This window comes from Lynx canadensis, chromosome B4 (genome assembly GCF_007474595.2).
Source record: "Lynx canadensis isolate LIC74 chromosome B4, mLynCan4.pri.v2, whole genome shotgun sequence".
Lineage (NCBI taxonomy): Eukaryota > Metazoa > Chordata > Mammalia > Carnivora > Felidae > Lynx > Lynx canadensis.
In genome coordinates, this window is record NC_044309.1 from 132,789,312 (window position 1) to 132,814,931 (window position 25,620).

The 25,620-nt window shown below is 38.8% G+C and overlaps 1 protein-coding gene across 10 annotated transcripts in view; it reads left to right on the top strand.

Moving 5' to 3' along the window:
* TNRC6B (trinucleotide repeat containing adaptor 6B) overlaps positions 1-25,620 on the top strand; it is a 258,256-nt gene that overhangs the window by 87,137 nt on the left and 145,499 nt on the right. For 3 of the 10 annotated variants that reach the window (XM_030320701.1, XM_030320721.1, XM_030320702.1), the window contains exons 1-2: positions 5,029-6,243; positions 7,945-8,012. The exons of 1 other annotated variant lie outside the window; for it this stretch is intronic. In XM_030320701.1, the coding sequence (XP_030176561.1) occupies positions 6,166-6,243; positions 7,945-8,012 (146 nt within the window). In that variant the 5' untranslated portion in view covers positions 5,029-6,165. Of the gene's footprint in view, positions 1-5,028; positions 6,244-7,944; positions 8,013-15,154; positions 15,665-25,620 lie in introns of those variants that run through there. 6 more of the 10 variants (XM_030320703.1, XM_030320706.1, XM_030320719.1 and 3 more) reach the window with 5 other exon arrangements.

Consider the following 25,620-nt stretch of genomic DNA (forward strand, 5'->3'; position numbering starts at 1 on the left):
ACTGAGCCACCCAGGTGCCCCTTTCAGGCTTATCTCTTAAATATCAGTAGATCACTGCAGATCCTCTCTCCTTTGCTGTCCTGCCCACTGCTCCTTTGCAGTGTATTCAATAAACCTCCATCTCCTTTAAAAAATAATAAACAAGCGGCGCTTGGGAAGCTCAGTCAATTAAGTATCCGACTTCAGCTCAGGTCATGATCTCATGGTTCATGGGTTTGAGCCCTGCATTGGGCTCTGTGCTGACAGCTCAGAGCCTGGAGCCTGCTTCTGATTCTGTGTCTCCCTCTCTGTCTCTCTGCCCCTCTCCTGCTCATGCTCTGTCTCTCTCTCAAAAATAAACATTTAAAAAAAAAGTAATACAACTAAAAATTAAAAATAAATAAATAAATATCAGTAGATAATCATAGGTAATCAGACATCTGATAAAAACCTATGACTGGAAGATAGCGACCAAAGCAAATATAAAAGAGGAATGTAGAGGAAACAAGGTAATATAGAGAGTGAAAGAAAATTAAAACAAAACAATATTTTCAGAGATAAGAGTTGGTATTATAATCATGGAACAAAAATAGGACTGTAAAAAAAAAAGACTTCAGAGAACAAGTAAAAGCTTTCAAAAACTAAGTCAAAATAACAAATTCTTTTAAAAATTAGAAGTATTGGAAGGTAAAGTTGAGAGAATCTCCAGGTAGTAAAAGAAAAAGTCAAAGAGATACAGTGGAGAGAAAAGAAAATCATGGATCAATCCTGTAAATTCAACATTGAAGAAGGAATTCCTGGAGGGGATAAAATTGTCAAATAAATAAGTAGAGAAAATGCCCCAAACCTGAAGAACCCGAGTTTCTAGATTGCAAGTACCTACCCAGAAGCTGAATAAATAAAAAAAAAGAACCATACTTCGAGGTTTGCATTTGTGTAACACTGAGGAGAAGTGAAAGACCCTGCAAGTTTCTGGAGAAGAAACAGGTCATGGCCAAAACATTAGGATTTAGAATATTGTCAGATTTCTATATTGCATCTCTGGGAACTAGAAGACAATGAATTGTGTCTCCAAAATTTTGGAGGGAGAAAGATTTACTAATTTGAACTTTTTTTTTATTTTATAAATACTTTTGAATGTTTATTCTTCAGGGAGAGAGAGACTAGCACGAGTGGGGGAGGGCAAAGAGAGAGGGAGACACAGAATCCAAAGCAGGCTCCAAGCTCCAAGCTGTCAGCGCAGAGCCCGATGCGGTGCCCGAACCCATGAGCCATGAGATCGTGACCTGAGCTGAAGTCACACACTCAGCCGACTGAGCCACCCAGGCGCTCCTACTAACTTGAACTTCTAATTTGATTATGTATGTGGGTTAAAAAATATTCCAAATGTCAATAATATATATGGATAAAATAAGGACATTTCAGTCACTCAAGAGATCAAAAATTTTACTTTCCATATACCTTTTGTCAGGCATTCACTAGAATATATGTTCCACCTAAACCAGAGACTAAACCATAAAAGAAGACAAGGGATCTGGGGAACAGATGCTCCAAGGTAGGAGAGAGAGCCAGGAATTTCAGAGCTGAAGGGGAAAAGACATCCCTGGCAAAGTGTCAGCAATTTAGCGGCCTAGAAAGCAAACAATCTAGACTGGAACATGAGAAAACCCCTGAGGAATGTCTCCAAGACTGGAATGAAATTGATAGATTACCTGAAGTGTTTGAATTTATTAAGAGGAGATTTACAACTCTGTTGGAGAGTTTGAGGATGAATTAGTGAAAAATACATAATAAATACTAAGCCTCCCCAAAACTGAAAGAAAGTAGTAATTGTTAGTTCTAGGGAAAACAAAGAATTGTACAAGAAAAGCAAATTTGATTATACTGTTCCATATGATTCAGCTGTCTCTGTTATTTACTTAGTTATAGTACTGTTAGCACTGAATATTGATTTGGACAAAAATGGTCTTCTGTTGGAAGGACGGGGGAAAAGAGATCCATGTGTGGTGGGGTTTGGGGGGGGGGAGGCACGGGGAGTGGTCTGGGTCGGAGGGCAGCAGAGGAGAGTGTTGTTTTTATTTGTAAGCTTGGTGGTATTATTTGACTTAAAATCACATGTATGTAGTACCTCAATAACTTTTTTTTTATCAGATCAGTGATGAGAACATGAAAGTAATAGAGTATAGTCTATTCTCTTAATAATTTGGATAGTAAAGGAAAGGCTAAAAACAAGAGGATATTTGGAGGGTATCACAAGGCCAAAAATAATTTTTCAGAATAGAAGAGCTTATAACGTATTCGTCAGTTGAGGAGTTGGATTTGGTAGAAAGGAAGAAAGACTTCCTTAGACAGTAAGGTCCCGGAGGAGGTATTGTGACGCAGGTCATGAATGTAGAATATAAGTGGTGAGGGGAGCCTTGCTGAGCAGGGGAGAGGGGGCAGTGGGTGAAGGTGAAGGCTCATCTGCACAATCCTGACAGGAAAACAGGGGCTTTGTGTGAGATAGGCTTTCAGGATGATCTTCTTCTGCATTGTCCTCTTCAGAAAGGACAGGCTAGGGAGGATGCCTGATGGATGGGTTTGGAGTCTGGAGGAGAGTGGAATAGGTACAGAATAAATGAGTGAGGACGGTGGTGTAGGAGGTCAGACATTCATTCATTCATTCAGTTATTCAACCCAGCGCTTACTTAGCACAGGGAAGGCATTCAGAAGGTATGTCGAATGAATGACCCACTAGAAGGGTTGTGTCAGGTTCTGGGGTACACAAAGATCCCATTGTTCCCCTTCAAGGCTCTCCAGCAGAGGGGAAGTGGGTGAACAAAGGGCCGCAGCTGTTGGCTGGGCCTTGCAGGGTGAATGGGAAGGAACACCTTGGGAGGTTGGAGGAGGCAGTGATAGTTGTCGAAAGTGCCTCCTAGAGAAAGTAACTTTTGAACCAGTCTTTGAAGACTGAGTAACAGCTCAGCAGAAAAGACGAAGAAGGGCCTTACAGGCCAGGTGCTGCCATGTGAGCACTGAGGGGAAGTGAACTGGCGTACATTTGAAAAGGAACCAGTTTTGTGACTTCCTCCAGCTATGCTCTGCACTCCTGGAGCAGAAGAGAGAAAGGTAAGGGATTGGTAAGACAGAAACATCCTAACAACAAGTCGGTGTCCAGGAGAAGAATCACTGAAATGCCTGCCAGGAGGCTCTGAATGGACTCTTGAGGACAGAGAACAGCAGACGTAGGAGCTGCAGTGGCTCTTCACAGGTTCACGTGGAGGGAGGGAGGTTTCTGTGACAAACCTCGGTGTGGAGCAGTCCAGGTCCTGCCTGTTTCCTCACTGAATTAGGAAGGAGGTCAGTCTCCTGCTTAGGGTAGGTCTGGTGTGTCTGACTCCTTTAGGCTGAGTCAAGCGCCCTTCCTGTGTGATTGCATTGCTTTTTCACACTCGATGGTGATGTCTTTTTAATTGGAGCATGGCTGACGCACAGTGTTCCATGAGTTTCAGGGGATTCCACACGTCTGTACTTATGCTGTGCTCACAAGTGTAGCTACCATCTGTCACCACACAGTGCCCACTGGTTTTTGGTTGTCTTCCCCACTAATCTGCAAGCTTTTTGAGGGCAGAGACTACTGTCTTCGCCTTTATCTCAGCCCAGCACCTTGTGTGTAATATGTGCTGAGTAAATGTTTGTTGAATGAATGAATGGTAGTGGGAGAAGGTGAGGGTAATGGTGCAAGTTTTATGAATAAAAATCTTGAAACTCCTGCAAATGAGATCAAGGGGGAGGAGTGGTGGAGACCATCACATGAAGTCCTAGTGTTCTTGAAATTTGCAGAAAAAAAGAACGGGAAGTGGCAAGAAGGAGCAGTGTTCTTTCTGGACCATTTTTATTGCCTCCTGAGATGATGGAGGCTGAGAAAAGGTGTAAGCCCTGCTGCAGGAGACCGTGTCTGGGGGAAAGCATTTGAATTGGCACTTAAAGGAATGAGTAGCAATTTGAATTGTATGTGGGCAGAAGGCCGGGGCGGCTAGGCAAATGCTAACAGTATGCGTAAATGAACAGGGGGTTAAAGAGTTGCATGTTCCGGGGCGCCTGGGTGGCGCAGTCGGTTAAGCGTCCGACTTCAGCCAGGTCACGATCTCGCGGTCCGTGAGTTCGAGCCCCGCGTCGGGCTCTGGGCTGATGGCTCAGAGCCTGGAGCCTGTTTCCCATTCTGTGTCTCCCTCTCTCTCTGGCCCTCCCCCGTTCATGCTCTGTCTCTCTCTCTCTGTCCCAAAAATAAATAAACGTTGAAAAAAAAAATTTTAAAAGAGTTGCATGTTCCGCCAGGGCTTCAGAGTGGGCAGGGGAGGCAGAGGCGGATAAAAAGATGGCTTAGACAAATGAACTCAGCATAGGTGATGGGGCACCACTGAAGAATTTCGAGGGGAGCGATGCAATCAGATTTGCATGTTACAAAGCCCACTTGATGGAAGTGGTTTGGAAGATGCCTTAAAATGAAATGGGACCCGGAAGCACAAAGACCAGTGAGAAGGCTTGTGCAGTAGTGAGGTTTAGAGAAGCTGGCCTTTAACTATGATGGCGGTTAAAGAGAATAAAGAAGGGGTGGTGGAGGGGAGAGCCATTTAAGAGGTGGAAGCCACAATACTTGGTGATTAATAGGATGTGGGGTTAAGGAGGGAACCTTAGATTCTTGTGTGATGACAGGTTTCCCCTGCTATCAGAAAGTAGAGCATTCCTGTGAAATCTTTCGTAAGTCTAAATGTTGCACCAAGCCAAGAAACAGTGACCATTTCTTTATATGGAAAAATCTTGGAGCATTCCCAAATCCAGAAAATAACCGCTCCTAGGCTTTTCTGATACTTTGGGACACGGATGCTGAGATGCTGACTGTAGTCTCAGGGAAGGAGTTTGGCAATGCCCTTCTTGGGGCTCATGGTGTGCACTGCCTCTACAGCGGGCTGGCTGCAAAACCGACGCTGAACGCTGTTTGGCTTTTTACCTCTTTTTTTGTAAAAGCAAAAATCCTCTTCAGGTTTGTGGTTTTTTTTTTTTCTTTGGTTAGTGAACATAGGCCTTTTGTAAAAGTGAAGTGGTATAACACAAACTTTCAAAAAGTGGGGGATACATGTGTCGGGTTCCTGTTTGGGGAGTTTAGTGAATGATGGTACCATTCGCAGAGATAGGGGATATAAAAAGGAGAGGAAGTTTAAAGACAAAGATATTATTTCATTTTGGAACTTACTGGGCCATCCAAGTGGAGGACTAGTATGCATAACATGGGGGCTGGGGTTGAAGATTGCGAGCCCACGTGGAAGAGATTGTAGAAGCTGTGGGTTCTTTGATCATTACTTCTCATTAGATGATTGTACTTAATTAGAAATTGATTGTAGATAAACCTTAAAAAAAAAAAAAAAACTAAGCAGAGGCCAAGATGCACAATTCAGAATTCTTTAGACAGCATTCTTAAAGATGAAGGGTCAAAGAAATTTCTATAATATATATAAGTGGGAGAATAGTCATTCTTGTCTTTAAGCAAATGATTGAAGGTTGAGGTTCCAAGTAGCTTAACAAACTTAAACAGTTTGTCACCTGTTTTTCCTAATTAAGGCATAACATTTATATAGTTAAGTACATTGTGATTTTTTTTTTAAAACATAGGTATGCACTCTAGTAACCCAACCAGATCATCTCTAGCTCCTCATAAATTTCCCTCTGCAATCCTGTTTTTATTTCTAGAGTTTTTACGTCCTAAATGTAACCTTAGGATGGGAGAATCCTCCCTCTCCTTGGCTAAGTCCAGTACGTTGCAGAGTCAGGAATTTCCTAAGAATCAAGTCAGAACCTGGTTTGAATTTTACAGTATGCACAGTGTGTGTCTTTAATTACTCTTGCCTATGCCTCCTCCTGTTTTTAATGGAAATTATGAACACCTCTTGATTTTCCTGTCCTTTCTGAAACTTAGCCTCTAAACTCTGTCCTGTCTTCTCTAATATTCTTGGGAAATAGGGACTGTGGAGAAGATGACAGAATTGGAAAACCTTTTGTTTTCTTTGGGTTTCACCGTGGTGTATGTTGTCTGCCAGATTATTAGGTTTTGTAAGAAATAGACTGTATTTTTCTGAGTTGGGAATAGCCCTGTTTCCTTGAGTACATCTGTTTGATTTTTTAAAATTATGCCTTTCGGGGGGAGTTTTCATGGGACTAATAGTCCCCTTTGTGGAGGTAGCTCTATCTCGGTCACTGATCTTCCAGGTCAATAAGCCATCTGGAATGGTAAAATGCTTTCTTTTTTTTTCACTTTGAAATTTGTATTGAGAAGAAAACCATAGGGAGGAAAGAAACATAGTTAAAAGAATAATTACAAAACAAACACCTAGTTACCTACTACATAGGCCAAGAAATAGAATATAACCACACCCCAGGATCCTCCACATGCCCCTTCCTTATTGAACCCCCTCCCTCCCTTCCTAAGATAATCTCTAGCCTAAATTTGGTATGCCATTCCTTTTTTAAAAATAGTTTTTAAAAACTATGTATATACAGGGGCGCCTGGGTGGCGCAGTCAGTTAAGCGTCCGACTTCAGCCAGGTCACGATCTTGCGGTCCGTGAGTTCGAGCCCCGCGTCGGGCTCTGGGCTGATGGCTCAGAGCCTGGAGCCTGTTTCCGATTCTGTGTCTCCCTCTCTCTCTGCCCCTCCCCCATTCATGCTCTGTCTCTCTCTGTCCCAAAAATAAATAAAAACAAAAAAACAAAAAAAAAAAAAGTTGGGAAAAAAAAAAACTATGTATATACATACATGTCTATATACTCATACATACATACAGTTTTAAAATGTTATATTTGAACATTATATAATGGAATTATACTGTGTGTGTATTCTTTTGTGATTTGCTTTTTCACCCAATACTGTGTTTTTATAACACATCTAGGTTGCAGTGTGTAGCTATAGTCAGTCATTTTTATATAGAATAGTGTTTATTCTGTTGTCTGGAAACACCATAGTGTGTATATTTATTTTACTGTTGATGGATATTTGTTCTGGGGTGTTTTTTTTCTGTTAAAAATAATACTATTAAAATAAAAATACTAAAAAAATACTATTTTATATGTGTGTAAAAGTTTCTCTAGAATATTTATCCAGAAGTGCGACCACTAGTTTGTACAGTAAATACATAGTCAAGCGTACCAGATAGTGGCAAACTTTTGAAAAGTAGTTGTATCAATTTTCCTTCCCACCAGGAATGGATGAGTGTTGCTATTGCTCTGTGCCCTTGCCAACGCTTGGTATTGCCCAGCTTTAAAAACAAATTTTTTAATGTTTTATTTATTTTTGAGAGAGAGAGACAGAGACAGAGAGCAAGCAAGGGAAGGGCAGAGAGAGGGAGACTCGGACTCTGAAGCAGGCTCCAGGCTCCGAGCTATTAGCACAGAGCCGGACTTGGGGCTCGAACCCACGAACTGCAAGATCATGACCTGAACCAGAGTTGGTAGCTTGACCGACTGAGCCACCCAGGTGTCCCAGTATTGCCCAACTTTTGAATTTTAGCCAACCTGGTAGCGGCGAAATTAATTTGCAGTAATTTGCATTTTCCTGGTTGAAATGAAACTGAGTATCTTTTCATTTGTGCATGTTCTTCAGTAAAATTCCTACTCAGTTATTTTGTAAATCTTTCAGGTATGTTGTCTTTTTTTTTTAATTGATTCCTAGCAATTCTTTATTATATTCTGGATGTTAACTTTTGTTACAGTTATGTAAGTTGCAAGTCAACAGTGTTTCCTTTTCTGTTCTGCAAATCTAGGCACCTCAGGAGAGATGCCTTGAGCAAATTTGGCAATTGAAAGCCACTGGCCTAGGCTCCTGTGCCAGACAGTATAGCACAGGGGCCATGTGGTTCTGCACAGGGCAGGCCCTGGAACTTTGAGTTGCATCTTAGTTACTGACTACTTCTGACCTGTGGTGCTTGCCTTTGCAGGTGGAACAGGAGGATTTTGTAATGGAAGGGCATGGCAAGACTCCACCTCCTGGTGAAGAAAGCAAACAGTGAGTCACAGTTTATTTAAAAAGGGTCCTATTACAGATCTTCAGAAGCACTTTGGTTAAACACGCTGAGAGCGTGTTTGCAGAGGATGTATATGTTGGGCACATTGTGGAGCTCACCAGTTGCTTTGGTGGCTATTAATGCATAGTTTCTATTTATAGACAGACTAACTGGAGGGACAAGAAAGTTGGCTTTGTAGATTTTCACACTTGACTAATCAAAATTTGTGTTACACTTTAGCAAAGGCTTTAAGGCTCAGGATGTTCCAAATTGAACTAATTCAGTCTGGTTGATTTCCAAAGAAAGTTTAAGATGGTATATTCTTTTCTTAGCTATGTCCTTAGGAAGTACGCTAAATTAATAGACTGTCTTCCCTGCATTCCAAGTGTGAATTTATTTGAAATGTACTTCCTGAAATTCTATTCTATTTAGTTATTTATACTTCTGTTCTTTGTTTAAATAACAAATTGTTTCCCGAAAGGAACAGGAATATAAATAATATAACTTAGCCAACATTCTAAATTATTCAAGATCTCTCCCCTGACTTCTTAAAGAGTGATCAGTTTTAAATCTGAAATTGGGAGTCCTCGGGTAGCTTTTTGGTGACAGGGAATAGATTTTTTTTTTCCTCCCTCTGCCACAGAACTTGAAAAATTGTGTTGCAGAGAAGACTGGTGTTTCATATGCCCTTTTAAAGGAAAAACAGTTAAGACTGCCTTGAAATACTGACATGACTGCTATTTTTTATTCAGACAGTAGTCTCCTAAGTTGAATGGGATAGCAAGTGATTCATGGAATTTACCGAAAATCTGTAGGGAGAAACTCCTCTCTCATCTTTTTTTTTTTCTTCCTAGAAAATAGTTTAGTTTTGATCTGTCTTATGAAAAGTATGTCTCCGAAACCCTTAGGAATGAATTATGCAGAATGTTATGCTGCCATGAGGCCAGGTTCATTAAAGGAGAATGTTTGTCTTGTATTTGTTGTGAATGGAAACCAGGATATTTTCACAGCTGGTTTAATTTGCTAACCAGGCAGTTTTAAAAATAGCTTACAATATAAATCCTAACTTTGCTGTGTTCTGTGAAATGCACTTATATTCTACATGGGCTCATGGAATCAGTTCATCTTCAGCAAAGTAGAATGCCAAACATCTAGTCCCAGTGAAATCACAGGAACATTTCAGATGCATCTCCCTGTTCTCTTGCCCACTCCCCCAGCCCCACCCTCTGGTCAGAGGTCTTACAATATAAAAATCATAGTTCCTATTTGATGAGGGTGTTCTGTGCGCAAAGCACTTTGCTTAGATGCTGTGTATGTTCTCTCCATTCATTATAGTGTACCCTTTTACTCGGAGATCAGGGTAGGTAACTTATCCATGGGAATGCAGCTTGAAATGGAAGTTAGGATTTGAATCTGGATCTTTCTGGCATTACAGTGTTTTATAATATCTCCCTGACCCAAATCCTCTGCCAGCCTTGGGAGCTGTGTTCCTGAAAAGTACCGTGGTTAGCAAAACTGTGCAGTTGTTAAGATCAAAGTCTCAGGGATAAGAGGGAGTTGGGGGAAATAATGAAAATGGCATTAAGCCTATTTTTGAAACACAGATGAAAGTTCTGTTCTCTAGAGGGTATCCATTTCCCAAACAAACCAGTCTTTATCTTTAAAAACCTGCTCCAGTAGCCCCTATCCTGTATCAACTTCTTTAGGTATTCAGGAAGCACTGCTGGGGCAGATTCTCCCACAAGTTTTATGTTATACAAACGGCGCTTCTTTTAGAGAGCTTCAGACAGGCTGGTGGACTTGCGTTGTGTTCTTACCTTGTTTTGTTTTCTGAGTCTCATGGTGCCTTTTCACAGATGAATCCTGTTGTGTTTTGCTTCTGGTTTGTTTGTTTGTTTTGTTTTGTTTATTTTTTTCCTGGTCCTGGTCTGCTGTCCTATATTGTAATGACTCTTCTCACTAGGCACTCCTCTCATAGACCTGTCTACCTCTTTGGTGGGAGTGGGTAGCAAAGGTGATGTGTTCATTTGTTTGAGGCAACAAAAATTAAAAGATATACGTATATATATATGTATTTATTTATATAAAATATATACATATATTTTAATATACATATATATACAAAGATATAAAAGATATACATATATGTATTTATTTATATAAAATATATACATATATTTTAATATATGTATTTATATATATAAAAGATATACATATACATACACACACACACACACACACACACACACACACACACACACACACTGCATCTTAGAAGTGTAGTTGGCAGAGGATGATAAACTCCTGGACGGTAGGATCAAGGAACTGAATACTACATTCTAGATCCTGGAAGTGTACACATTGCTGAATGACTTATGAAATTCCAACTTATTCTTTTATTTTTTAAATTATAAAAATAATATAGTTGGCTCTTGAACAACATGGATTTGAAATGTGCAAGTCCATTTATACATGGAATTTTTTTAAGTTTATTTATTTTTAGTAATCTCTACACCCAGCATTGGGCTTGACCCCAAGATCAAGAGCCACACGCTCCAAAACTGAGCCAGACAAATACGGTACCATGCTGTAAATGTACTTTCTCTTCCTTGTGATTTTAAAACATTTTCTTCACTAAATTCCTGAAACCAGTATTACACTAAATCTTAACTAACTAGAATTTAAATAAAAACTGGAAACAAAAATAAAATAAAACATGTTCTTTTCTCTAGCATACTTCATTGTAAGAAACCAGCATAGAATACATGTAACAGACAAAATAGGTGTTAATTGACTGTTTATGTTATCAGTAAAGCTTCCAATCAACAGACTGTTTGTAGTTATGTTTTGGGGGGTTAGAAATTATTCACAGATTTTCGACAATGCTGGGGAGTCAGTGCCCCAAACCTCCATGTTGTTCAAGGGGCAACTGTACACGATTGTCATGAAACATTCAACTGGTAAATGTAGACACAGAAATAAAACTGAGACTCTTCTTTTACCTTTCTTCCCCTCCTGATCTTTGTAAACATTTTCTGTATATTTTATTTATTTATTTATCCATTTGTTTATTTGTTTATTTATTTATTTTGAGAGGGACAGTGCAAGTGGGGGAGGGGCAGAGAGAGAGGAAGAATCCGAAGCAGGCTCTGCAACTGTCAGCGTAGAGCCTGATGTGGGGCCCAAACTCACAAAACTACAAGATAATGACCTGAGCCAAAATCAAGAGTTGGATGCTTAACTGACTGAGCCCCCCAGGTGCCCCTGTTTTCTGTATATTTTAAAACAACAACTAAATGGGGATTTTTTTTTCCCCAACATAATTCTTCTGTGACTTGCTTTTATAATTTGCCATCTTTCACAGTCTACTTCATGCTCTTAATGCAGAATGTTCTGTTGAATGGATGGACTATAATCTATAATTCTTCTCTAATTAGATGATTTGGTGGTCTCTAGTTTGATTACTACAAATAATACTTTATTGAACATCTTTATTTTTATATCTTTATTCACAGATGTATTTCTGTAGAATAAATTTCTAGAGATGGAGCTGTTGGTTCACGGGATGTATTTTTAAAAATATTTTTAAATATATTTAAAAAATTTTTAATGTTTATTTATATTTGAGAGAGAGAACCAGTGGGAGAGGGGCAGAGAGAGAGACAGAAACAGAATCCGGAGCAGGCTCCAGGCTCTGAGCTGTCAGCACAGAGCCCGACACGGGGCTGGAACTCACAAGCCATGAGATCATGACCTGAGCTGAAGTTGGACGCCCAACCAACTGAGCCACCCAGGCGCCCCCACGGGATGTACTTTTTTTACATGGAGGTAGTTGCTATCAAATTGCCTTCTGAGAAAGCACTACCCATGATCCTTTCCATCAACAGTGCATGAGAATGCCCATTTCTTCTCCCCTTTGATGACAAAAAAATTATTTAGCCTTAAATTTTTGTCACTCTTGTATTTTATTATATATATATATATTTTTTTTTTTTTTCAAGTAATCTCTACACCCAACGTGGGGCTTGAACTCACAACCCTGAGATCATGAGTCGCATAATCCACTGACCGGGCCAGCCAGGCACCCCTAATATTTAATAGTTTTAATTTGTACTTTTCTGCTCACTAATGAGATAGAATGTCTTCTGTTAGTTTATCGGCTGTAGATTTTTCAATTTTATGTATCACTTATTTTCATATTAGACCCATGTTTCTATTGGATTATTTGTTTTGATAGTTTTGTAGGAACCCTTTATATATTTTTAAATTATTATTATTATTATTATTATTATTATTATTATTAATTTTAGAGAAATAAAGTACAAGCAGGGGAGAAGGAGAGATGGAGAGAGAGAGGGAGAGAGAGAGAGAACCTTAAGTAGGCTCCACTCTCAGTGCAGAGTCTGATGTGGGGTCAGTCCCACAATCCTGGGATCATGACCCGAGCCAAAATCAGGAGTCACATACTCAACCAACTGAGCCACCCCAGCACCCTTGTAGGAGTCTTTTATAAAATATAGATATTAACTTTGTCTTTTGAGGTGTTTTAAATGTTTTGTCTCATTCCTTTTAACATTGGGGTATCTTTCATACGAATAAATTTAAAAACATTTTTATGTGGTAAAATCAATTAGCCTGTTATAGCTTCTGTATTTTGTGTTTGCTTAGAGAAGTTGTCCCTACCCTAATGTAATAAATAAAATACCTTAGTTTTCCTGCTTTTTTTCTTTTTACCCCTACACCTTTAATTGAACTGGTATGCATTTTTGTGTATGATGTGAGGCAGAGATCTAAGTTAATTTTTTTCCAAATTGATTTCCAAAATGGCTCTCATTCATTGGTCTCAGTTTGTATGAATAGCCTGTTTCACTTATGGAAGGCAGATGAAACACAGGGATAATATGACCCTCAAGGTCGTAAGAGCAAATTCTTACAAGGATTAGGACTAAAACTATTTTTATTAGCTGATCTACGCCACTTTCTTTATTTCATCGTGTAACATTTTTACCGTAGATTCTAGAAGTTTTGAAAACATCATTTTATTTCCATGATGTTTATTTCAACGGAACTAAGTTCTGTTAATAGGCAGATTAGGATAGCTATGCATGTAGAAAGCCGTCTTGAAAAATAATTGACTTTTGATATTGAGAAGTATCTGTGCTAAACTTAATGTTTAGATCAGTTGTGCTGAATTCTGATGTATGTGTGAATAACATTTAGTAGAGTGTATAGCTTTAAACACTGTGTATGTGTGTGTGTATACATATATATATGTGTATGTATATATGTATAGTTTCAATATTGTTGCTTTTAATGAGGTTTATTAACTATTAGTATAGCTAATATAATCATTTTCTGAGGATATTTACTTTACAAGCTACTGTAACAAATCAGACAAGCTAAGTTTATTGCCATATAATTACTACATTAAACTCACACAGCATTAATCACATAATGTGTTTAGCACAGGGGTAAATATAAAACTATAATGGCTTTTCAAAAAGCAGCATAAGCAGATACTTGCTCGTAGATTGTGTTTGACTATGGTTATTGAAAGCTCATTTCATATGAAATGTTTCCACCCAAGACAGGCTCTTGATTTGGTTTTATTTACGAGACAAGTGATAATCTAGATGTTTGTAGGCAGATTATTTGTGGTAAATTATCAGTTTTGGTGTACAGTTGACCTTGGAACAGCACAGAAGTTAGGGGCACTGGCCCCCACGCAGTAAAAATTCCACACATAAGTCTTGACTCCCCCCAAATTTAACTATTTATAACGTACTGTTGACTAGAATCCTTACCGATAACATAAACAATCAATTAATACCTATTTTGTATGTCATATATTTTATAAAAACTGTATTCTTACAATAAAAGAAGTTAGAGAAAAGACAATGTTTTAAAATTGTAAGGAAGAGAAAGTACATTTACAGTACCATACTGTACTTAGTGAAAACCATCTGCATTTAAGGGGACCTGCACAATTCAAACCTGTGGGGGGGGGGGCAACTGTATTAATGAGTTTGACCTCCTTTTTCATTTCTTTATTAAAATCTAGTTTATACACAAGTCTAAACTTTAAATCTCCATGCTCAAATTGACTCATATTCTCAAAATATATTTGTCTTTAACATGCTGTATGCAATGATTCAACTTTTCTAGTACATTTTTGTTGATTAAATTTTCTTACAACTTTTGGTTCATTTTATGAAATTTCAGCATTAAAAATAAATCTCTCCGGGCACCTGGGTGGCTCAGTCAGCTAAGCATCCCACTTCTGCTCAGGTCACGATCTCACGGTTTGTGGGTTCAAGCCTTGCATTGGGCTCTCTGCTGTCAGCGCAGAGCCGCTTTGGATTCTCTGTCCCTCCCCTGCTTGCTCTCTCTCTCCCTCTCAAAACTAAATAAACATTTTAAAAAATAAATAAAAACAGATCTCTCAAAGCAGGATCTCAAAGACGCAGTTGGACACTCGTGTTCACTGTAGCATTATTCACAGCAGCTAAGCAGAGGAGCAACCTACATGTCCACTGACAGATGAACGGATACAGGAAATGTGGGATGTACATACAACGGAATATTATGAAGCCTTCAAAAAGAAGGAAATCCTGTCACATGCTACAATATAGATGAATTTGAAGGGCATTATGCTTAGCAAAATAAGCTAATCAGCAAAGAACAAATACTATATGACTCAGCTTAACTTGAAGTCATCTAATGTGAAAATCATAAAAACAGAACATAGAGAAGTGATGATTGCCAAGGGCCAGGGAGAGGGAAGAGAGGGAATTAGTGTTCAATGGGTATAGAGTTTCAGTTCTAGAAGATAAAAAAGGTCCGGAGATCCGTTGCAAAATGATAAGAATATACTTAAAATTCCACTGAGCTTTACAGTTAAAAATGATTCAGATGGTAAATTTAATGTTATGTGTTTTTTACCACAGTAAAAAAAAAAGTTAGCAATCAAATTTAAATGTAGTTTATTTTTTTTATAAAAGAGAAAGCTTATATGCCTTTTAAAAACATTTATTTATTTTTGAGAGAGGGAGAGAGCACAAGCGAGTGGGGGAGGGGCAGAGGGAGAAAGAGAGAGAGAATCCCAAGCAGGCTCCGCGCTGTCAGTACAGAGCCTGACGCAGGGCTCAATCCCATGAACCATGGAATCATGACCTGAGCCAAAACCAAGAGTCAGATGCTTAACTGATTGAGCCAACTGGGCACCCCTAAATGTACTTTAAATGCAAAAGACAGCCTGGATTTCAAAGACTTAATACCCAAAAAAAAGAATGTAAAATTAATAATATCGATTTTATGTTGAGAGAATAATCTTTTATATATGTTGTATTAAATAAAGCATACATATTAAATTTAAATCTCATTTTATAATGTGTTATATAGACAGCATCCCCTTTTGAGGGATTGTTGGTAGAATTAATTATATCAATTCCTGTATTTCAGCTCTCTTTGGGTGCCTTTTTTTTTTGACTTCTCTTTTTCAAGGGAAAATCTGCTCAGAGCTTGCATGGGAGGCCTATATGGAAATCAAAGTGTTGAAGACAGTTTTATATTGATTTGGAGAGAAGAATGTGATTTATGGAATCAACATTGCTCTTTATACTCTTCTGTGGTGTAATACGACTTTGTGCTGGAGGTGCTGTTTTTTAAATGTCTTAACTCCAATATCGTGATTAAATTCTCTTCTTCCTAATTACATTCTTCCCAACTTAAATGTCTAGTTATAAAATACCCTTTTAATTTTTCTGAATTATTAATTATACAGACCTTTCATTAAGTCTAACAGCTTGTCCTTACCTTATCTTTATTTCTGCTCCTACTCTGACTCATTAACTTACAGCTCCGTCTTCCTCAGAATCATCTTATACTGTGGTGCAACTTTATTCTCCCTCAGTTTATTCTCCCCCAGTCTCTATACTAAGAGTAGGGCGTTCCTTGTTTTATATTTAGCCACCAAATTTAACACTAAGTTCTTTGGGAACCATTCTTCTGAGTTCTTTTAAAAAAAATTAGGCAGCTCTATAGTATTTCCTAAAAACAAAACAAAGAAGAAGAAGAAGAAGAAGAAGAAGAAGAAGAAGAAGAAGAAGAAGAAGAAGAAGAAAAGAAAAAATATTTCCAAGTCACTTATTTTATACATAATTATCTTCATAATACAAACCTTGGTATTTGGCCATTAGGAAAGAGGGGTGTTGTTGTGTTGTTTTGTTTTTTAACATTTTCTGTATTCTACCATGAGTTTTTCACCAGTGTGTTTTCTTTAAACCACTGAAATATGTACATGTTGAAATAAATGTACTAAGAAGTACCAAATTGAACTCTGTAAACTTAGTCATTACACAGCAGTAAGCTGGACATCAGAAGAATAGTTGGGTTTCTATATAATCTTTTTAATTATTTTGAAGAGAAAGGAAATGAGTTTTATTTTCAAGTTAATTGGTATTTTGAAAATGCCACAAAGTGGTTCAATAGATGATAGTTATGCTCATGGAATTTTTGCTCTTGGGAATTTTAGCATAACCGTAAACATTTTGTACTAGGTCTTTGGGAAACTGTCACTTGCTAATAAATTTTGTAATTTGCATTGGAGTTACTTAAAAAATTAATTCTCAGGGCGCCTGGGTGGCTCAGTCAGTTACGCGTCTGACTTTTGGTTTTGGCTTGGGTCATGATCTCATGGTTCGTGGGTTCAAGCCCCACATTGGGCTCTGCGCTGGTAGTGCGTATCCTGCTTGGGATTCTCTGTCTCTCCCTCTCTCTGCCCTTCCCTTGTTTGCACGCACTCTCTCTCTCTCTCAAAATAAATAAACGTAAAAAAACATTAATTCTTGGGGCGCCTGGGTGGCGCAGTCGGTTAAGCGTCCGACTTCAGCCAGGTCACGATCTCGCAGTCCGTGAGTTCGAGCCCCGCGTCAGGCTCTGGGCTGATGGCTCGGAGCCTGGAGCCTGTTTCCGATTCTGTGTCTCCCTCTCTCTCTGTCCCTCCCCCGTTCATGCTCTGTCTCTCTCTGTCCCAAAAATAAATAAACGTTGAAAAAAAAAAATTAAAAAAAAAAACATTAATTCTCTCAAAAAATTGCCTTCCCCCCCCCAGTCTCAGAATCATACATAATAAATTCTGAATTATATTTTATGAGGTTTCTCTTTGGTGTCTGGGCCGTGGATTAATTACAATAGGAGTAACTTCAGGAATTATGTGTTTCATAGTTGAAAATGACTTCAAACTCTGAGGGCTGCTACTACTTACAGGTTCATGTGATGACTTTAACCAACAGTGCATAGGGTAGATCATGCAGCTCTTAGAAAACTGCGGTTAAGTTAATAATAGTCTTAATTCTGTAGCTTATATTTTGCTTATGGACAAATAACTGACTTTATGAAAAAACATTACTCAAAAGGCAGGATGTATTTGTCCAGTTCCTTGAAATTGGTGTTTTAAGGCCTCGTTTTGGAGATGTTATTGTCATGAAGTTGTAAAATGTTTTCAAATTTTTAAATCGTGTGATGTAAATACAGGTGAAGAAATAACACATTCAGCTGCAGGAATCTCCAGGGGTGTCATGAAGAGAAGCTGGTGTTTATTTCTCCCCCAAATGTTCTGATCACTAGGCGGTGTGGATACAAGTTCTGCCCTGAGCACTCTGCCTGGGTTCCCTTCCTGCCAGCTGTGTCTGTGGGCTGAAGTTTGGGCTGAAGTAGAGGTGAATTGAATGGCAGAGAGGAGGCACAACATGATGATGGCAGGCAGTGAAACGTCAGGTTAAGGCTTTTTGCTAAATCTTCAGCTCTGCAAGGATAGAGACTTTTGTCATCTTGGTCACTGCCAGTGGCACATACAAAATGTCAATAAATATAAATATATAAATATGTTGAATGAATGAAAATGTCTGAGTGTTAAGAAACCCTCCCTGGTCTACACACTCACTTTGAAAATCTGAGGTGAAGCTATTAAAAATCCTAACCCCAGAATATTTTTTATAAGCAGAAGAAAAGTGAATTGCTAGTATATCATGTTTGACTTTATATTCAGTGCTTTCCTTTTTTTTTTTTTAAGTTTGTGGTTTTTTTTTTTTTTTTTTTTTTTTGGAAAGAGGGAGAGAGAGAGAGAGAGAGAGAAAGAAGGCATATGCAAGTAGGAGAGAGAGAGAGAGAGAGAGAGAGAGAGAGAGAATCCCAAGCAGGCTCAGCACTGTCAGTGAGGGGCCCGGCTGAGGGCTCAAATTCATGAACCATGAGATCACAACCAGAGCTGAAATCAGAGTCAGACGCTTAACTGACTGAGCCATGCAGGTGCCCCTGTATTCAATGCTTTCTTGAGGGTATTCCAACAGACCTGATTTGATCACTATTCTTTAGGTGTCTCTATCTATGAGACAGTTGTTGGTTATTGTTTATTTGGCAGAAGATGCCTTTTTCCTTGTTTCTGAGGTCCTCCTTAATAAGATGCCTTTAGCCTACCTATGCATATTGTTTCTATCGTTTAAAGGTCCTTGGGCACCTGGCTGGCTCAGTCAGTAGAGCATGTGACTCTTGATCTCGGGGTCATGAGTTTAAGCCCCACGTTGGTCACAGAGCTTACTTTAAAAAAACAAACTGGGGGCCCCTGGGTGGCTTAGTCGGTTTTGTGTCCAGTTCCTTGGCTTGGCTCAGATCATGATCTCACAGTAAGTGAGTTTGTGTCCTACATGGGGTTCTGTGTTGACAGTGCAGAGCCTGCTAGGGATTCATTCATTCTCTCTTTCTCCACCCCCGCAAAATAAATAAATGGAAAGTTTTTAATAATCAATCAGTTAGTCAATGAGAGGGTCTTTCTACCCCTGTTCAGTGGCCCCCTGTAAGGCTTCCATGCACAACTCATTTCCTTCTCCATTAGATGCTTCTGTTGAGGCAGAGACCCTTCTTTCTGACCAGGAGCGAATCTAGGTTTTTGGGAATGCTCTTTAAGGAAAAGAGAATTAATTCAAATATGAGTTGTACAAAAGTGAACATTTATTTACAACGAGGAAAGAAAACCACACACACACAAAATGGCGACTTTTAAGAAGTGGACAAATAGAAAATTCAGAAAAATAGCACTAGCATTTGTATTCACTACTTAACACATCACTGTGAAACTTTTTTCTCTACATTTTTTGGCTGCATAGTCTTTTTTGCCCCTTTATGTTACAGTGGTTCTGTGATATTTTCTAGAAAGAGACTAGAAAGATAATTCATTGTTTGTTATAGTATGGTTGACCACAGTAGGGTTTTTCATAATGACGAATCAACAAAGTTCCTTTCATCCTCACAACTTGTTATTAGTAACATTATATACATTTTTGAGATTGTTATCAACTTTGGGGAAATCTCTATCAAGTATCCTTTATATCGTAAGGCTTCACTTTTTCTTGTACATTGGCTACCCTGTAATACTCTGAATTGACACATTTACATCATGATATGATCTGGCCCTGCACACTTCTGTCATGATACAGAGTAAGTTGGCCCAGTGTCATCTTTGTATGCTAGGGTGGTTAACAGTAATTCGACCATACACAGAAGTGCTAAGAACCACGTGAATATATTCCACTAAACCCAAAATGGATTTGTCTCTAGTATAACTTTCCCTTTATGGATCCCCCAAATGCCTGTAGCCATGAAGGGAAAGCTGAGATGGAAAGAGACTGTGGTTTTAACAGTATGGGTTAACAGTAATGAATGTATCTTGTCTTTGCACACTTTATAAAAAGTGTCATTAGAACAAAGTTGGACTAGTCACACTTACTAATTTCAAAATATATTACAAAACTACAGCAACCAAAACAATGCGATACTGGCATAAAGACAGGCAAATAGACAAATGGAATAGAATAGAAAGCCCAGAAATAAACACTCACGTATAAGGTCAAATGATCTTTGACGAGGGTACCCAGACCACCCAATGGGGAATGAAGGAGAGTCTTTTCAACAAATGGTGTTGGGAAAACTGGCTACCCACTTGCAGAAGAATGAAGATGGCCCTTTGTCTCACACACCATATATAAAAATTAAATGAAAATGGATTAGAGACCTAAGCTTAAGACCTAAAACTATAAAACTGAAGAAAATACAGGAGAAAAGCTTTGTGACATTGGACTTGGCAGTGATTTCTTGGATGTGACACCGAAAGTCAGGCAAGGCAGACACATGAGACTACATCAAATTTTTAAAATTTTGTGCATCAAAAGACCCAATCCATAGAGTGAAAAGGCACCCTACAGAATGGGAGAAAATATCTGCAAATCATGTATCTGATAAGGGGTTACTACCCAGAATATGTAGAGAACTACAACTCAACAACAAAAAAAATTGTATAACCTGATTAAAAAATGGGCAAAGGGTTTGAATAGACATTTCTCCAAGAATATATAAATGGCCTATAAGCATATGAAAAGACACTCAACATCACTAATCATCGAAGAAGTGCAAATCAAAACCACAGTGAGATACCACTAGGATGACTACTATCAAAAAAACCCAGAAACAAAAACGCCAAAAAACCCAGAAAATAACAAGTGTTGGCAAAGAAATTGAAACCTTTGTGCACTGTTGGTGGGATTATAAAATAAGGTGACTACTGTGGAAGACAATACAGAGATTCCTTAAAAAATAAAAACTAGAGCTACCATATGAGCCAGGAATCCCCCTTCTGGGTATGTATCCAAAAGAATTGAGATGTTTGCATAAGCATAGAGAAATAGCCAAGAGGTGAAAGCACCCCAAGTGTTCACTGGCGGCTGAATGGATAAACAAATGATGGCATATGCATACACTGGAATATTAGCCATGAAAAAAGAAGGAGATCCTATCATATATCAACATGGATGGACCTGGAGAATATTATGTTAAGTGAAACAAGCCAGTCACAAAAAGACAAATACAGGATGATTCCACTTAAAGGAGGTATCTAAAGTAGTCAAATTTATATAAATAGAAAATAAAATGGTGGTTACCGGGGGCTGGGGGGAGAGGAAAAAGAGGAGTTGTTTAGTGGGTATAGAATGTCAGATTTGCAAGATGAAATAGCTCTAAGTATCTGGAGATCCGTTTCACAACCATGTGAGTATACTTACCAGTACTGAACTGTACCACTGGTTAAGATGGTAAATGTTATGTGTATTTTACCACAATAAAAAGGAGGAGGAGGAGGAGAAACACATTGCAGCAGAAAAAAAGCAGAGAGAGATCACTTGGGAACAGTGCTCAAATGGAGCTTTGGGAGAGCCCCGTGACAGTGAGGGGTCCTGCAGCTTAAGCTTCCTTAGCTTCATACTGACGCATCTGTTTTGACCATTCTGGTCCTGCCCTTCCTTTGAAGTACAGCTCCATTGATCTGTAGTGTCCATATTTTCTAACTCTTATGTCTCCTAGGCTGGAACTGTACAGTTAACAATTTCTCTCACACTGTCTTGTTGACTATGCTGTGTACGTGTTTTATCTTCCAATTATAGGTTTTTAAGTGTTACGTTCTTTCGCACCCTGCAAATACTTAGGTTTGTAGTATTCATCCGTTTATTCCTTTGCTTATATGTTTGGTCCTTCATCCAACAAACATTCATTGAATTCCTCCTATGTACTAGATCCAGAAGTAAAAGCCACATTCTGATGCAGCGTTGGCTATTTTCACCTTCTGATTTTGTTGGGGTTAAGAATCCTGAAAAGCTTGGGGCACCTGGGTGGCTGGCTCAGTTGGTTAAGCATCTGACTTCGGCTCAGGTCACGATCTCTCAACTCGTGGGCTTGAGTCCTGTGTTGGGCTCTGTGCTGACAGCTCAGATCCTGGAGCCTGCTTCAGATTCTGTGTCTCCCTCTCTCTCTGCCCCTCCCCAACTCGCACTCTGTCTCTCTCTCAAAAATAAATAAACAATAAAAAAAAAAAAAAGAATCCTGAAAAGCTTGGCTTTTCTGTTTATATCATTTCTTGTTAGCCTTTGTTGTTGCCATCATTTGACAATACTGGAAGTTGATAAAACTTAGAGAAGTCTTTGCCTTTCTTGTGTTCTCTACATAGCAAATTCCTACTCATTCTTTAGACTGTGTTCAAAATCTCGTATCCCCTGTGAAATCTTTCCTGACTCTCCCAGAAGTTAGTTCTTTGTAATCCCATGGCATAACTATGTTATATCTCTGTTCTTTAATTATGGCACTTACCATGCTATATTTTAATTATGGATTTACCTGCCTCTGTCCTTCAGGGTGTTAGCAACCATTCTTTTTATCCCTCAGGGCCTGGCTGTAGCACAGTATGTAATACATAGTGGATGCTTTATTATTTTTTTTTAATTTTTTTTTTCAACGTTTATTTATTTTTGGGACAGAGAGAGACAGAGCATGAACGGGGGAGGGGCAGAGAGAGAGGGAGACACAGAATCGGAAACAGGCTCCAGGCTCTGAGCCATCAGCCCAGAGCCCGACGCGGGGCTCGAACTCCCGGACCGCGAGATCGTGACCTGGCTGAAGTCGGACGCCCAACTGACTGCGCCACCCAGGCGCCCCCATAGTGGATGCTTTAAAAAAGGAGAGGGGAGGGGCGCCTGGGTGGCTCAGTTGTTTGAGCGTCCAACTTCAGTTCGGGTCATCATCTCGCTGTTCCCTAGTTTGAGCCCCACATGGGACTCTGTGCTGACAGCTTGGGGCCTGGAGCCTGTTTCGGATTCTGTGTGTGTGTCTCTCTCTCCCTCTCCCTCTCTCTCTCTCTCTGCCCCTCCCCCACTCTGTCCTTCTTTCTCAAGGGTAAATAAAAAAAAAAAAAAAAAAAAAAAAAAAAAAAAGAAAAGAAAAAAAGGTTCTTGACTGCATGAATGAATGATGGGTCCAGAATTTGGAGTCTTATTCTTGAAAGAGTTGATTGGCCTTACTAGATTTCATGGTCACAAATTTCATTCTTAACAACAACCATTTATCTTATGACAATTACTTGTACCTTTTAAATATAGTGTATACTTTTCTCCACCTCTCCTACCTCAGCTGGTCCCTTCTTGGTCCTCTATACTATATTCTCTATATACAAGCCAGGATGAGTTTTCTAAACATAAATCTGATTCTGTCTCTCCTAAAGTGATGGTGGTAAGACCTCTGAAGCCTTGAAATGCATGCTTAGGGAGGTTTTGGAGACTTTGCCCCTCTTTGTAGGAAACCTATTAAAAGGCACCCACATTCCATATTAAACATGTGGTTTTATTTATTTTTGCTATCACATGTTTACAGAATATTGATAATTTTGTTTCTGAAATTCTTTGGCTACAAATAACTGACTTAATTTATAATTACCTAAGATTTTTTAATAGCTAACATTTTTAGAAATTTTTGCAAAGTGAGAATTATTTTCAAATGCAATGAAAATGTTATAAATCCTAAATTTAACAGTGAATGAAAATCCTGTGTTTTTATGTTTTTGAGGACATTTAAGCATTTATTAATTTTTATGATTATAGTTTTCTTTTTGTGTCTTTGACTTATAAATATATTTTTTCAGGTCCTAACCATTTGCCTAGGCCCCTGAGAAGCTGGTAGGTGGAGAATGAGTCATGGATAAAATTGTGCAGTTCAGCCTCCTGTTTTAACATTCTTCTGTGGCTTTGAAGTGCCTGGGTGGCTCAATGGTTAAGCGCCCAACTTTGGCTCAAGTCATGATCTCACGGTGTGTGAGTTCAAGCCCCAAGTCTGGCTCTTTGCTGACAGCTCAGAGCCTGGAGCCTGCTTCGGATTCTGTGTGTCCCTCTCTCTCTGCACCTCCCTTGCTGTCTCTCTCTCTCAAAAATAAATAAGCATTAAAATTCTTCTGTGACTTTCCACTATTCCTTTTTTTTTTTTTTTTTTTAATGCTTTTTTATTTTTGAGAGCACATGAATGGGGTAGGGGCAAGAGAGAGAGAGACAGAAGATCTGAAGTGAGCTCTGTGCTGACAGCAAGGAGCCCGATATGGGGCTGGAACTCATGAACTGTGAGGTTCAACCTGAGCCAAAGTCGGACGCTCAACTGACTGAGCCACCCAGATACCCCAACTTTGCACAATTCTTAAAATACTGTGGCCTGAAAGACTCAGTATGATCTAGCCCTTCCTGCCTCCCCAAGTTTATCTTACACCTCTCTCCCCTGCTCACCTTTCCTAGCCTCCTGGTCATCCCTCTTGTTCTTTTAAAAACTCAAGGGGTGGGGCACCTGAGTGGTTCAGTCAGTTGAGTGTCCCACTCTTGGTTTCTGTCCCATTCTTGGTTTCAGCTCAGGTTATAATATCACAGTTTCATGGGTTTGAGCCCTGAGTCTGGCTCTCTGCTGCCAGCGGAAAGCCTGCTTGGGATTCTCTCTCTCTCGCTCTCTCTCACTCTCGCTCTCTCTCTGCCCCTCCCCTCCCCACACTGCCTCTGTCTCTCTCAAAATAAATAAATACACTTAAATTTTTTTTTTTTTTTAAACTCAAAGGATTGCTTTTCAACTGAGCTTAAATGTGCTGCCTGAGATAAGCCTTCCCTAATCACCTTATCTAAAGTGAGCCTCCTTCAGGCATTCTGTATCCCATCAAACTCTGGATTTCCTTATCAGTGATATCCTTCTCCCATAAGGATGTTGGCTCCACATACACAAGAACCTTTCTAGTTTGCCTTACTGACTCAACTAGCACATAGAAAGCATTTAGCACGTACTTGTTGAACACATGAAGTTATTTATGTTAATAGATTTTATAATTTAACCATCCTTGCATTGTTGGTATAAATTTTACACGATCATAATGAACTATTCTCTTAAAACTGCTCAGTTCTATTTGTTGATACTTTACTTAGGATTTTTATATTTGTCTCCACAAGTGAAGATTGGTCTATAGTTTTATTTTTCATATCATCTCAGTCCAGATGGATATCAAGAATAGGTTAGCCATATAGAAGAAATGAGGAAGCTTTCTCTTTTGTCTCCATAAATTTGGAAATAGTAGGAATGACATAGAAATTATCTGATAGAAGTTTGGTAGAATTTGCCCAGAAAACCGTTTGTGTCTGATGTAGTTTTACTGGCTACTTCTTTGAATATTTTACAGATTTCTGCTGTGGGTTTTTATTGTTGTTTTCATAACTGTTTTTGAGTTGATTTTAGTAATTTCTGTTTTTCTTGACTGTCATGCGTTTTATTTTATCTTCAAGTTTATTGATGTCAAGTTATGTGTAATTCTCTCACAATTTAAAAACTATTCCCCAAATCTGTAATTATAATATTTTCTTTCTGAGCCCTAATGTTAATTTATGACCTCTCTCTTTTTCCTAAATTTGATCAGATTTTCTAAAGGATTACCTACCTATATATTTTAAAACAAAAAAGGTGTTTGTTTTCTTGATTCAGTCTACCCTTTTTTGACGATTGCTTTATGTTTATGCTTTTGCCATTGTTAATTTATTTTTGGTTTGTTACTTGTTTTCTAGATTGTTGAGTTAAAAGTTCAGTTCATTATTTTTTAATCTTGTTTCCTAAGAAAAATATTTTAGTACCGGGGTGCCTGGGTGGCTCAGTTGGTTAAGCATCTGACTCTTGATTTTGGCTCAAGTCATGATCTCAGTTTGTGAGTTCAAGCCCTGCGTTGGGGCT